This window comes from Mobula birostris, chromosome 22 (assembly GCF_030028105.1).
Source record: "Mobula birostris isolate sMobBir1 chromosome 22, sMobBir1.hap1, whole genome shotgun sequence".
Classification (NCBI taxonomy): domain Eukaryota; kingdom Metazoa; phylum Chordata; class Chondrichthyes; order Myliobatiformes; family Myliobatidae; genus Mobula; species Mobula birostris.
This window is the reverse complement of record NC_092391.1, coordinates 12,251,483-12,266,081: the sequence shown is the minus strand read 5'-3', so window position 1 is coordinate 12,266,081 and position 14,599 is coordinate 12,251,483. Positions and strand designations below refer to the sequence as shown.

Sequence of the window (14,599 nt, the reverse complement as noted above, 5' to 3'; positions counted from 1 at the left end):
ACTGATTTTGTTCATTTCTAATCAATCAAAAGAACACAGCAGTGATGAATTCTTCCATCAGTAACTATTGAGAATCAATGTGCAGTTTTATAAGCAGTAAGACAACTTAGAACTGTCTTAATTGGTAATACTGGTAGTGATCTAATTTGTTCTGCATTTCATTTAAGTGCATGACTTGTAACTCATTTAAATTGTAGCTTGTCTTTGTTATGCTTTTTAACTATTTCCATGAAACTTTGGCTAATTTGGGTAACTGCTTAATTGGGCCAAATGTACGGGTTCACAAGTGTCCCAATTTAGCAGAAACCACAATTTACCAAGAAAATTAGTGCAAATACTGGAAATATTTAATGAAAACAGACAAAGTTGGGAACACCCAACAATTCAGACAGTTCCTATGGAGAAAGAAACATGTTTTAGGTCAATAATGGGATCTAAACTCATCATCTTGATTGGTCGGGACATCAACAGTTACAGGTAGAAGGCAGGAGAATGGAGTTGAGAGGGAAAGTAAATATTAATAGAATAATAATAAGTATTTTATTGATCCTGAGTGGGAAATTACAACAGCAACATTTAAAAACACACTTAGCAGTGTGCAGACTTAACTAATAATAAAGTACAGAATAATAATATATACAATAATAATTTACCAATGTGCAATAATAATGTACGAAATAATAAAACAGAGACTGTTGTTCTATGACGTGTGTTCTCCTGTCACACAGGGATGAACTGTTGTATATGCTTATTGCATTTGGTAGGAAAGATTTCCTGTAACGATCCTTGTGACAGTGGAGCTGAATGAACCTGTTTGAAAGTGTGCTCGGCTGCTTATTCAGTAGGCCATGAGAGGATGTGCCTGATTGTCCATGATGGATAACAGTTCGTTTAGCGATCTCCTCTCCACCACTAACTCAAAGGAATCCAGGTTTTAACCAAGGATGGATCCAGCCTTTTTGATGAGTACGTCAGCTGTGATGGAATGGCAGAGCAGACTCAATGGGCCAAATAGCCTAATTCTTTGGGTTTTTGCCTTAACTCTGGGTTCAGAAGCACACTGGAATGCCTGAATTGAGTCACAGTTCAGGTTTTTTTAAATTTTTCATTGTGTATCTTTAGGTCTGTAGGGATAGGTTTGTGACAAAAGGGAATTAGGGATCAGGTTAGGGTTTAGAGACTGAGATGTGGGAAATTAAAGGTCAGACCATAGTCAAAGTCTCCATTAAGCATTCAAAGGCTAACAACGTTGATGTGGGACATCCGTGGTCGGATGTCAGACTGACAGAGAGTGGACAAGCTCCCCACCTTCCCCAGGTCAACAAGTTGTCGGTAGGTTCCATGTGGGCAGGAGGAACAAGTGATGATGATGTGATTTGGTTGAGACCGAAGTTCAAGGCCTAGAGTTTAGGGACTCATCATTGGCCAGTCCAGAGTTCAAGGAAGGTGCATGGGTTTGCAGTGAATTGGCTGTCTGGACTCAGAACTGGCTTGCACATCGAAGACACAGGGTAGTCGTTGAAAGAATTTATTCAAGCTGGAGGACTGTAATCAGTGGAGTTCCACAAGGATCTGTGCTGTGACCTTCACGGTTTGTGATGGATATAACTGACCTGGTTGAAAATGTAGATGGAGGGGTTAGTAAGTTTTGCAGATGATACCAGGACTGGTGGAGTTGTGGATAGTGCAGAAGACTAGCAAAGAATGCAGCATGATATGAATCAGCTGCAGATATGGGCAGAGAAATGGCAGATGGAGTTTAACCCAGTTAAAGATGAGGCGTTGCGCCTTGGTAGGGCAAGTACAAGGAGACAGTACACTGTGAAGGGCAAGATCCTGGACCGTGTTGCTGAGCAGAGAAATCTTGGGATCCAAGTTCATAGCTTCTTGAAAGAGGCTACACAGGTCGATAAGGTGGTTAAGAAGGTTTATGGAATGCTTGCTTTTATTGGACGAGGCACTGAATTTAAAAGTGTTATGTTGTAACTTTATAACACTCTGGTTAGGCCACATCTGGAGTATTGTGTACAGTTCTGGCCCCACTATAGGAAGGATGTTGAGGCTTTGGAGAGGGTGCAGAGGAGATTTACCAGGATGCTGTGTGGTTTAGAGAGTATCTGTTTCCCAGGGTTGAAAAGTCTAATACAAGGGGGCATGCATTGAAGGTGAGAGGGGGTAAGTTTAAGAGGGATGTGATCGGTGTGTTTTTTTACTCAGAGAGAGGTGGATGCCTGGAACATGCTGCCTGGTGTGGTGGTAGAGGCAAATACATTGAAGGCTTTTAAGAAACATGGATGTAAGGAAGATGGAAGGATATGGACACAGTGTAGGGAGGAGGGATTCATGTCTGGCTGTTTCTGATTTGCCTTTTAGCTGGTTCGCACAACACTGTGGGCCAAGTGGCCTGTTCCTGTGCTGTACTGTTCTATGTTCTATGGTGGGATCTGTAAGGAGAATCCAGGGCATCTTCCTCAAAGGTATCACCGACATTGCTGTTACAAGACTTTTGAACAGTCCCCTAGTTTGACAATCTGCCTCATGCTCCTGGGAATGAAAGAATGAGGAGCATTTGATGGCTTTGGGCCTGTACTCCCTGGGGTTTAGAAGAATGAGGGAGAATCTTATGGAAACCCACCGAATATTGAAAGTCCTAGATAGAGTGGTTGTGGAGAAGATGTTTCCAGTACTGGGGAAGGCTGGGACCAGAGGGCACAGCCTCAAAATAGAAGTTTTTTAATAGTGGGTTCAGTGGCGGGGTAAAGATATGTCTCCACCAAAGGATGTATAAGGCGCTCCTTCCCTCTGCTAGTCTGCAGCTCCTGCTTAGCCCCACGATCAGGGTCACGTGAAGCCATGGGAGCAGGTAGCCAATGGTTGTATGAGCAACTGGTGCATATCACAATTCCTGGTTATGCAAACACGAACGCCAGGCAGACAATCTCTGAAGAGGATTGATAATGGCTGGGGTCGCCCGTCTTGTAAAGACACTGCCCACTTCTGTCGAAAAATTTGCCAAGAACAGTCATGGTCATGGACAGACCGTGATGGGCCACGTCGTACGTCACGGCACATCGTGATGGTGCTGATGACAGTGGGGTAGAAACTATCCTCGCCCCAATGGTATGTGTTCTAGTTCTTCTGTGGCTTCTGCTTGATGGAAGGTGGTGTGGGGGGGTGGAGCAGAAGAGAAAACGACTGGGGTGGCAAGGTGCTTTGATTACTTGGCTGCTCTCCTCAGGCAGTGGGAAGTATAGACAGAGTCGGTGGTTTGTGTGGTGGACTGAGCTGTGTTCACATTCTCTGCAGGTTTTTGCGACCACGTGCGGAGCACTTGTCGTGCCAAGCCGCGATGATCTGGATAGGATGCTTCCTATGAAGGATCTGTAAAAATAGCTAGCCACACCTGGGATTACCCAAACATTGTCTTTCTGCCAATACCAGAATCTCATCTCCTTTAAAACAGTGCATTGGGAAATGAAGCAAATATGTTTCTCATCCAGAAGCAGAAAGCAGGCAGTGCTTTAGTTTGTGAAACTGTTTCTGCATTTAATGTTGAAAAGCATAATCCTGTTAAAATTCAAAATTCAAAACTCAGCTTCCCTGACATTTTAACACAACTTTAGCCCTCCTCACCGTTGAGCACATCTACAAGGGGTACTGCCCACCAGAAGGCAACGTCTAGGCCATGCTCTCTTCTCACTAGCTGCATCAGGTAGAAGACAGAGGAGCTTTAAATCCCACACTACCAGATTCAGGAGGAGCTATTACCCTGCAACTAGCAGCTCCTGAACTGGCACGGATAACTTCACTCACCACAACACTGAACTGATTCCACAACCTACAGACTCGCTTTCAAGGACTCTGCAACTCATGTTCTTAGTGTTATTTATTTATTTATGTATTTATTTTTGGGGATGTGGGTTGTATTTGCACAATTTGCCTTATTTTGCAGATTGGGTGTTTATCAGTCTTCGTGTGTGTGTGTTTTCATTGATTCTATTGTATTTCTATTGTGAATGCCTGCAAGAAAATGAATCTCTGGGTAGTATATGGTGACATATACATAAATCTGATAATAAACTTACTTTGAACTTTGGACTTTAAATCCTTCGCCTTGTAGTATTTGTTGAATTCAAGCTCTCTCAGGATCCTCCCGGAGATCCATTTGCTGTGTGATTGGTTGCAGGATTTCAGACGACCATCTCCACGGTTCCCAGTGAAGGCGGCTGCAAAGTTGTCATTGTAAACTTCAGTGCTGCCCGAGCAAGTCCTATATACAGATTCAAGAGCCGTTTCAGGTCCATCTGAGTAACCACCTATCTCTCAGACCCTTCAATTCACTTCCAGCTATGAATATTCAAATTCCAAGATATGCTTATTATCAAAGTACATATATGTACCCCCATCACCCAGGGCATGTACTCTTCTCATTGTTACCATCAGGAAGGAGGTACAGGGGCTTGAAGACACACACTCAACGATTCAGAAACAACTTCTTCCCCTCTGTCATCCAATTTCTTAATGGACATTGAACCCATGAGTACTACCTTATTTTTCTATTTTTGTATTTGCACTACTTATTTAATTTAACTATTTAATATCTACGTGCTTACTGTAATTCAGGTTTTTTTTCTTTATTATTATGTATTGCATTGTACTACTGCTGCAAAGACAACAAATTTCATGACATATGCCAGTGATTTTAAACCTGATTCTGATATGTCACCATATATTATCCCGAGATTCATTTTCTTACATTCACAGGAAAATAAGGAAATACAATAGAAATTATGAAAATCGAGAAATAATCAAAGACAAGCAATGAATGTGCAAAAGAGGACAATCTGTCCAAATAAAATAATACTGAGAACTTGAGTTCTTGAGCCTGTCGTTGTCGAATCAGTTCAGTGTTGTAGTGAGCTATCCCCTCTGGTTCAGGAGCCTGATGGCTGAGGGGTAATAACTGTCCCTGAACCTGGTGGTATAGGACCTCAGACTCCTCCACCTCCTGCCCAATGGTAGTACTGAGAAGAGAGCATGCTGTGGATGGTGGAGGTCCTTGATGATGAATGTTGCTTTCTGGGGGGAGTTCTCCCTGTAAGTGTGCTCAACGATGCCATTTTCATCTAAGGTGGAGTTAGAGGATCTGCAGCCAGACAGCTCCAGTGATACGGGTTCAATCCTGACCCCTGGTGTTACCTGTAGAGACTTCTTGTGGTCTCCCTGTGGCCCCAAGGGCTGCAGTATCGCTCCCACATCGCAGTAGCATGTGGACTGGTAGGTTAGTTGGCCCCTGTAAATTGCCCCAGATGCGCAGGTGATTTGGCACAATGTGGGAGGAGCTGATGGGAGCAGAAAATAAGATTTGTGTGTGTTCAATGTGAAATTAAAAATTAGCTTTATTGATCACAGGTACATCTAAACATACGGTGAGATACGTCACCAGCGTCAAATCAAATCAGCGGGGATTGTGCTGGGAGGACCACAAGTGTTGCCCCACTTCCTGCACCAACATACTAATCTCACACACCCCCAACTCATCTAATCATATGTTTTTGGAATATGGGAGGGAACCGAAGCCCCTGCAGGAAACCCGTGTGGTCATAGGGTTTGGTGGACAGCACTCAGTAAACGCACTCCTAACACACGCACACACACACATTATCTTTTCATTCTGCTGCTGTTGCACTGAGTGTGCGCGCCTTAATCTCTTCCCCAGTATATTCTCATATTGGGTCCTAAACCGAGCTGTTGTGTCCGGGTTGGCTTTATGGTGACTTTCTTCCTATATATGGCGGAATATTCTATTTCTTTCATAATAGGGATGTGTAAAGGTGCATGTGTTCTTTCTGTATTTAAGGTAGATACCTCTGTTTATCTTGTAATATAATTGTAACTACATTGTGGGGTGCATCATATTCTAATTCATGTGTTAACTTTGGTATTTAAAGATGGTAGGTCCTAGTGCTGAATAAAGGGAGCTCATTGCCCTCAGTGAGAGGGAGATGGGGGCTGCCAGGTTTTCACACTGGACCAGAATAAGCTGGGAGCTGTTAATGTGATTTCTGATAGATATCTGTCTGTAAATACTGGCAGCTTTCGTTATTTTCACTAATTTTTGTAAGTTTGATTTTTAACGCACCTAATAAACCAGCAGTGACCAGTGGAGTGCCTCAGGGATCTGTTCTGGGACCCTTACTCTTTGTGATTTTTATAAATCACCTGGATGAGGAAGTGGAGGGATGGGTTAGTAAGTTTTCTGATGACACAAAGGTTGGAGGTGTTGTGGATAGTGTGGAGGGCTGTCAGAAGTTACAGCGGGACATTGATAGGATGCAAAACTGGGCTGAGAAGTGGCAGATGGAGTTCAACCCAGATAAGTCTGAAGTGGTTCATTTTGGTATGTCAAATATGATGGCAGAATATAGTATTAATGGTAAGACTCTTGGCAGTGTGGAGGATCAGAGGGATCTTGGGGTCTGAGTCCATAGGATGCTCAAAGCAGCTGCGCAGGCTGACTCTGTGGTTAAGAAGGCATACGGTGTATTGGCCTTCATTAATCATAGAAATGAATTTAGGAGCTGAGAGGTAATGTTGCAGCTATATAGGACCCTGGTCAGACCCCACTTGGAATACTGTGCTGAGTTCTGATCGCCTCACTACAGGAAGGATGTGGAAGCCATAGAAAGGGTGCAGAGGAGATTTACAAGGATGTTGCCTGGATTAGGGAGCATGCCTTATGAAAACAGGTTGAGTGAACTCAGCCTTTTCTCCTTGGAGCGACAGAAGATGAGAGGTGACTTGATAGAGATGTATATGATGAGAGGCATTGATCGTGTGGATAGTCAGAGACTTCTTCCCAGGGCCGAAATGGCTGCCACAAGAGGGCACAGGTTTAAGGTGCTTGGGAGTAGGTACAGAGGAGATGTCAGGTGTAAGTTTTTTATGCAGAGAGTGGTGAGTGTGTGGAATGGGCTGCCGGTAACAGTGGTGGAGGTGGATACGATAGGGTCTTTTAAGAGACTTTTGGACAGGTATATGGAGCTTAGAAAAATAGAGGGCTATGGGTAAGCCTAGTAATTTCTAAGGTAGGGACATGTTCGGCACAGCTTTGCGGGCCAAAGGGCCTGTATTGTGCTGTAGGTTTTCTATATCTCTAAGCACCCTTGCACTAAAGTGCTAAGCGACTCTAGCCATTTTTCCTTTTGTCGTAATCCATATATTTAACACGGAGAATTCCTCACAGACAGCAGTGGGAATTGAACCCCATAAGTGATCCCAGGTGCTGTAAGATCACTGAGTGCTTAATTACCAGCAGGGACTCTGTGGGCTGAATGGCCTGTTTCTGTACTGTTACTTTCTATGACCCAATGCTGTTTATAAATTGAGTTGCCATCTTGTAAAGCAATTTTCAGAAATGCAGTTCATCTCAGGGATATCTCCACTGATGGCAGGCTGTGTTGATGTGGTCCGTTGTCTGATCCAGGTTAGCTCTCTTTGGCCAGGAAGGCTTTCATTCATCACTTGTACATTGTGTCAACCCTGACCTGGGCGGAGATTTGTTCGACACGCGAAGTTAATGAAGACCAAGGAGCCAAAGCGTTGGCTATTTATTCCCCTCCACTGAAGCCGTCTGACCTGCTGAGTTCCTCCAGCATTTTCTTTTTTTCTTTTTCAATCTTTTTATTAGTATCGTAATGATAAAGATTAACATAACATGGTAATCATACAAAGTTATTGGGATTACATTGTTGTAATTATGATATATAAATATAAACCCAGTTAGTACATAGATATTAAACCTCCCAATCTTACAGAATACAAATATTATATTATATATTATATATTATATATAAATTATATATTCAATACCTCCAGCATTTTCAATATCAAGTTTATTTTCATGTGTATTGCCAAATGAAATAACATTCCTGCACACCAAAGTGCACAACACAGTACATATAACTCACACACACAACACGTAACAGAATATTACCACAAATAAATTAACAAATAATTAAATACATTCCAGAAGATTGATATTTAGCATAGGGTGCATTTACAAAAGAAGTTAAAAAGTGAACAGTATAATGCTATTGGTGCTTCATAAATGATGAGACCTGGGTGGTGGCCGGGAGTTCAGTAGTCTCACAGCCCGGGGGACGAAGCTGTTTCCCGTCCTAGCAGTCCGTGTGCTACTTTTGTGTGTGTTGCTGTGGCTAACTTGTGACCGTGCTGTTGTGTTATATTTGAAGGGGAGATTCAGTGGAAACACATTTACAAGATTCCCCTCAGCAACCTCGTTGGAAGGAGCATCGAACGGCCTCTGAAGTCCCCCCTGGTTGCAAAGGTTGCCACAACACCCACGTCCAGTGTTACCGCGCCGATGCCAGTAACCCATTCACTCTCACTGTCCCGCATGGAGATCAAAGAGATTGCATGCAGAACACGCAAAGAATTGCTGGGTAAGAGATGCTCACTTCACCTTTGTTCCAATTGGCAAGCTGAAACTGGCCTTCTTGATAGCAAAGATGAACAAATCAACGTTTTGACACTGTATTGGTCTACAAGATACAATGTGGAATCTTTAGAGAGGATCCAGAGGAGGTTTACCGGGATGCTACCAGGCTTAGAAGAGCTTGACTTAAACGAGGAGAGCTTGTATGACCTAGAGTTTTTCTCTCTGAAATGAGGGAGGATGAGAGGAGTCTTGATAGAGATGTACAAAATAATAAGATCAAGTGGATAGCCAAAGATTTTTTTTTCCAGTGCGGTTATGGGGAATTCAAGGAGGCTTACTTTTGAGGTGATTGTTGGAAAGTATGTGGGGGGGGGGGGAGTGCCAGAGGTAAGTTTTTTACACAGGGAGTGATGGGTGTATGGAATGCCCTGGCAGGGGTGGTGGTAGAGGCAGATACATTAGGGACATTTAGGAAACTCTTAGATAGGCACAATGATACAAAACAGAGGGTTATGTGGGTGGGGGAGAAGTGTCTAATTGATCTTAAGAGTAGCTTAAAGGGTTGGCATTGCATTGTGGGCTGAAGGGCCTTTACTGTATTGTAATATTCCATGTTCTATGATCTTTGGAAATCTGAAAATGGTTAAAATTCAAGGAGTGTTTATTCTTTCCCTTTCAAAAGCCCATCTGAGTTTGCATAGGCAGGAAATAACATATAAAATATACATGTATATAGTTATTTATTTATTTTTTAACTCCTGCTCTATTCCCCCTATATTTAAAGTACAGGAAGGTGACAATCCCCTCTTTCCTTCCTGAGGCCAGCTAGTCACTAAAATGCCTGACACAAAGCAGGTCTCTGAGTTTTTCACAGACGCGGTGCCTTCCCATGGTTTGGACAGAGTGGGATATCTGCAGCTCATATTTCCACCCTTTCCGGGGTTTGGACAGAGTGGGATATCTGCAGCTCACATTTCCACCCTTCCCAGGGTCTGGACAGAATGGGGTATCTGCAGCTCACATTTCCACCCTTCCCAGGGTTTGGACAGAGTGGGGTATCTGCAGCTCACATTTCCACCCTTCCCAGGGTCTGGACAGAGTGGGGTATCTGCAGCTCACATTTCCACCCTTCCCAGGGTCTGGACAGAGTGGAGTATCTGCAGCTCACATTTCCACCCTTCCCAGGGTCTGGACAGAGTGGGGTATCTGCAGCTCACTCTGTGGATGTGAAACATGGCATAAGAGAGCCATCAGCTGACAGGCACTTACAAAGTGTGCATCTGAAACCTTCAGGCAAAACCTCGGTGGGAGATGTGGATTAAACATTATTCAAGATTTCTTAACAAGTGCAGTCCACTGAAGTTGGAGTTATTACATCTTTGAATGTGTTTCTTCTGGCTCCCTCCATCCCTTGCTGATACTGCCCCCCTCTCTATTTCCTCTTTCTTTTTCTTTTCCCTTCTATCCCTTCCCACTCCTCTCCCAGTCTCATGCTCAGTTGCACAAGACAGCCAGTGTCATAGCTCTAAAGAACATATTTCATTTGCCACACAGTTACACTCGGTCAGGGTTGCCTCCTTTCCCATTCCAAATGAGGCAATGAGAAAATGGCACCAATGAGCAAATGACTTCATATGCCAATCAACCTCTCGTCACATGGATCCACCTATCACCTGACAGCTTTTGCTCCATCCCTCCCCTTCACCACTTTAAACTGACCATCTCGCCACCGCTCTTTCAGTCCAAGTAAATGTTGAATGTCCATCTCCCTCCATGACTGTCCCTGACCCACTAAGTTCCTTCAGCAACTTGGTTTTATTTTGCCGAATCAAAGAATAAATATTTTACTAGCAATAACCGATTTGAAAGATGTTTGTTGTTCCATGATTCCCATTTCTCTGCAGTACTCTTCAATATTCCAGGGTCTAAGAGGGTGGATGGGATGAATTTTCCTTATGTTATCATTTTCAAGGGGTTGGTCACGGTGTGTGTTTGCCTCTGAGCTGGCAGCTCCTCTTCACAGCTGAACATTGTACCTCCTTCACACTGTAGGCCTGACGACGGACTCAACTACGACCAAATCTGATGGTGCTCCAAAACACAAAAAGTGGTCTCGGAAAGGAACAGACGAACAGCCCAGGAAAGGTGCCGTGAGATCGACGAGCAGTGACAGGTAAAGAACAAGAGGTTTGGGTAGCCTTCAACCTGGTGTCATGAATATCAATTTCTCAAGCTTCCAGTAATGCCACCACCATCTCCCATCCCCTTGTCCCTCTCTCATGCTATCTCCTTACCTCTCTCTGGTGCTCCTCACCCCAACCCCACCCTTTTTCTTCTTTCTTCCATGGCCTTCTTTCTCTTTTACCAATCAACTTTCTAGCTCTTTGCCTCATCCCTCCCTCCACTTCCAAGCTTCACCTATCGCCTGGCATTCCTCTCTCCCCTTCCCCCACATTTCATATCTACTCCTCAGCTTTTTTCCTCCAGTCCTGCCGAAGGGTCTGGGCCCGAAATGTCCACTGTACTTTTTTCCAATAGATGCTGCCTGACCTTGTGTTGCTAAGACTCCTGTGCGGGTTTTCACCACAGGGATTTAGTGGCTTCTCAGATTTCAAATTAAAACTTGACCAAGGCCAATCGAATCTGAGGACTTATCATGCAATCCAACCATCAGTAGAACCCCAATGATCTATTGAGGTGTAAGGAGAGGTGGACTAACTTGGCCTATTTCTGGTCTGTACTGCTCTATTACCCGATGACTCTAAAAGCAAACCACCTAACTTTACTTAGTTTCTTGATGACGGCTGACGTGCCATTCAGGTGGGCCGTTGTCTCATTGCAACGATGGATTTGGAGATGCTTCCACCCCACCTGCAGCATCCCGTACTTTCACTCCGGAGTGCACAGAGGTGGGTGTGGTGCATCTGGTGGAGGTGCTTCCTCACAACTCGAGTGAGCCAGGTTCGATCCTGACCCCAAGAATGGGTTGTGTGCAGTTTGCACCTTCTCCCCGTCACTGTCTCCTTCGTCTCACAGAAGTGAGCGTTTGATCAGATCAGTAGGTTAATTGGCCACTGTCAATTGCCTAGAGTAGGGAGCAGGATGTTGATGGGAGAGTGGAGGGTAGTCTCCAGGTTATAATGGGATTCATCTCCTGTTCCTAACCCAAATCAATCAAAGGCAGATATGAACAAGTGTGTGGGAGATACCAATCAGATACAAAAGTTTGAGAGTATGTACTAGACTCAAGCATAGCTTCTATCCTGCAGTTTCAAACTCTTGAATGGATCTCTCGTGTCCTAAAGATCTCCCAATCTACCTCATTGTGGCCTTTGCACTATAGAATATAGAACATTACAGCACAGTACAGGCCCTTTAATCTACTCTAAGATCAACCAAACTCTTCCCTCCTACATAACCCTCCATTTTTCTATCATCCATGTGCCTAAAAGTCTCTTAAATGTCTCTAGTGTATCTGTTTCTACCACCACCCATGGCAGACCATAGCATGCGCCCACCACTCTGTGTAGAATATAGAATACTACAGCACTTCAAAGCAGAGGTTGATAGGTTCTTAGTTAGTCAGGGCATCAAAAGTTACGGGGTGAAAGCAGAAGAATAGGGTTGAGAGGGATAATAAATCAGCCGTGATGGAATAGCAGAGTAGATTCGATGGGCTGAGTGGCCTATGTCTTCTGCCCTATTGGACTACCTGCACGGCACTTTCTCTGCAGCTGAACACTACATTCTGCATTCTGTTTTTATCTTCTCACTACCTCGATGTACTTACACGTGGCATGATCTTCCCGGATGTCATGCAAACAAAAGCTTTTCACCATATCTCATTCCATGCGCTGCCACGGTAGCATTGCGGTTAGCGTAACGCTTTACGGCACCAGCAACAAGGGCTCCATTCCCAGCACTGTCTCTGCAGAGTCTGTACGTCGTCCCCGTGACCACGCGTGTTTCCTCCGCATGCTCCAGTCTCCTCCCGCCTTCCAAAGGCATACAGGTTACTAGGTTACATGGCCACATTGGTGTAAATAGGTGGCGCAGGCTCATAGGACTGGAAGGGGCTGTTACTGTGCTGTATCTCAAAAATAAAATAATTATAAAATGTGAGAATAAGCAATGGTTCGGCATGGACTGAAGGGCTTGTTTTAGTGCTGTAGTTTTCTGTAACTCTAAACCAGTAAACAGTCTGACCTACTGAGAAGGGTTATTGCATCTACATCTTGTATGACCAATAAACCCTTTCTGCTTTGCTTTCCTGTTCCAGGATTCTGGCGGAGGTCATGGATACAGAATCGGAAGCCCAGCGCCACTTATCCACCAGCTCCGACTCAGACACAACAGCAGCCAAGATCGAGAGCCCCCTGCCCAGCTGTTTATTTCACCTGAACGCATCTTTCGACGACGAAGTTTTGGACCTGAAGTGAAAACGTACAGAGACATTTGTTTCCTCGTTTTTTTTTAAAAAAAGAGAGAAAAGGTCCCTTCTTCCTGCCCCAGACCATGCGATGAATCTGTAACCCATTGTTCCCCGCCCAAAATGTACAGTGCATGTCTGCTCAGATCCACCACTGTTGTTGACTTCCACAAGACCGATAACCTCTTCTCTTAATTTAATGTGAACCTCCGCGCACTTAACAACCGTCTCCACTAAAAGGTTTGGAATATTTTTGCAGGCGATTTTATTTATTACAGTGTATTTATCTCGTTGAATGGAAGACGTTTGTGGGCTGAGATTTGTACATTTTGTTTAAATGGCCTGATGTTTGGTTTTGACCTTTGACCCTTGACCTCTTAGCAGTGTTTTTTTTGTACTCAATGAATATGTACTGTCGACACTGTTGCTGGACCTCTGTGATGGAAAAAAAAACACCAACTGTCTTAAAATATTGTATTCCTATGGTTTTATGCCAAGTAACAGATGTAAATGTATTGTGTTTCAAACGTTGCCTCAAAAATTACTGAATTCATAACTACAAAAATATCTATTTTCAGTGCTGTTGAGCACTGTTGTGAAGGTAGATTATAATTCTGTTAATTAATATGAAATGAATATTAAGGGATTTAAAATGTCTTTTTCTTTACAAATTAAAATAAAGTTCAGTTCATCTGATAAGTGAATATTTTTGTTAAAGTGAATGGAAATCGGGAAGAAAAACACGACAAGCATTTTCTGTCTCCTCTTAATGTATTTCCTCCTGAGGTGGGCCTCTGGAAATGTCTTTGTGAAAAATATGCTTAAATAAATCTGTATTTATTATCTGGGATAATGTTGGACAATGTTATTTTCGTATGGGTTCTCTTTTAATAGTCTGTGTCAGGTGGCCAAATTGTTCTGATTCTGAGATGGTGGAGCTGGCCACTGTGATATATTGGCCTGCGTACATAACTCTCTGTAATTTCTTGTAGTCTTTGACAGAACAGTCGGTATCTGCCAAGAGTGTTTTCCTATAGTGTACCTGTAAAAATTGGTGAGTGTCCCCAAGAACGTGCTGAATTTCCTTAGCCTTCTAAGGAAGTAGAGACACTGGTGTGTTTTCTTGGCCAAAGCATCCACCTGGCTTGGCCAGGGAGTATATTGTGGGTGATATTTACATCCAGGAACTTGAAGCTCGCAACCGTCTTTACCTCAGCAAAATGTGGATGACTCAAGTTAATGGAGTTGAGGCATTGTGCAGCCTCAGTGCAGGGGTTCCCAACCTGGGGACCATGGACCCCTCAGTCAGTGGTAGGGACTGTGGATATCTCGGTCAGCGGTAGGGAGCGCAGACCCCTCGGTCAGTGGTAGGGAGTGCGGACCCCCTCGGTCAGTGGTAGGGAGCGTGGATCCCCTCGGTCAGTGGTAGGGACCTGGACCCCTCGATCAGTGGTAGGGACCATAGAAACATAGAAAATAGGTGCAGGAGTAGGCCATTCGGCCCTTCGAGCCTGCACTGCCATTCAGTATGATCATGGCTGATCATCCAACTCAGAACCCTGTACCAGCCTTCCCTCCATACCCCCTGATCCCTTTAGCCACAAGGCCCTCTAACTCTCTCTTAAATATAGCCAATGAACTGGCCTCAACTGTTTCCTGTGGCAGAGAATTCCACAGATTCACCACTCTCTGTGTGAAGAAGTTTTTCC

The 14,599-nt window shown here is 44.0% G+C and overlaps 1 protein-coding gene across 1 annotated transcript in view; it reads left to right on the top strand.

Annotated features, from left to right (window-relative positions):
• Positions 1-13,718, top strand: part of garnl3 (GTPase activating Rap/RanGAP domain like 3) — a 403,971-nt gene extending 390,253 nt beyond the window's left edge. Inside the window, exons 28-30 of the mRNA XM_072240887.1 lie at positions 8,256-8,465; positions 10,514-10,634; positions 12,741-13,718. Coding sequence (XP_072096988.1) covers positions 8,256-8,465; positions 10,514-10,634; positions 12,741-12,900 — 491 coding nt within the window. The 3' untranslated portion in view covers positions 12,901-13,718. The remainder of the gene's footprint in view (positions 1-8,255; positions 8,466-10,513; positions 10,635-12,740) is intronic.
• Positions 13,719-14,599: the final 881 nt, after the last annotated feature.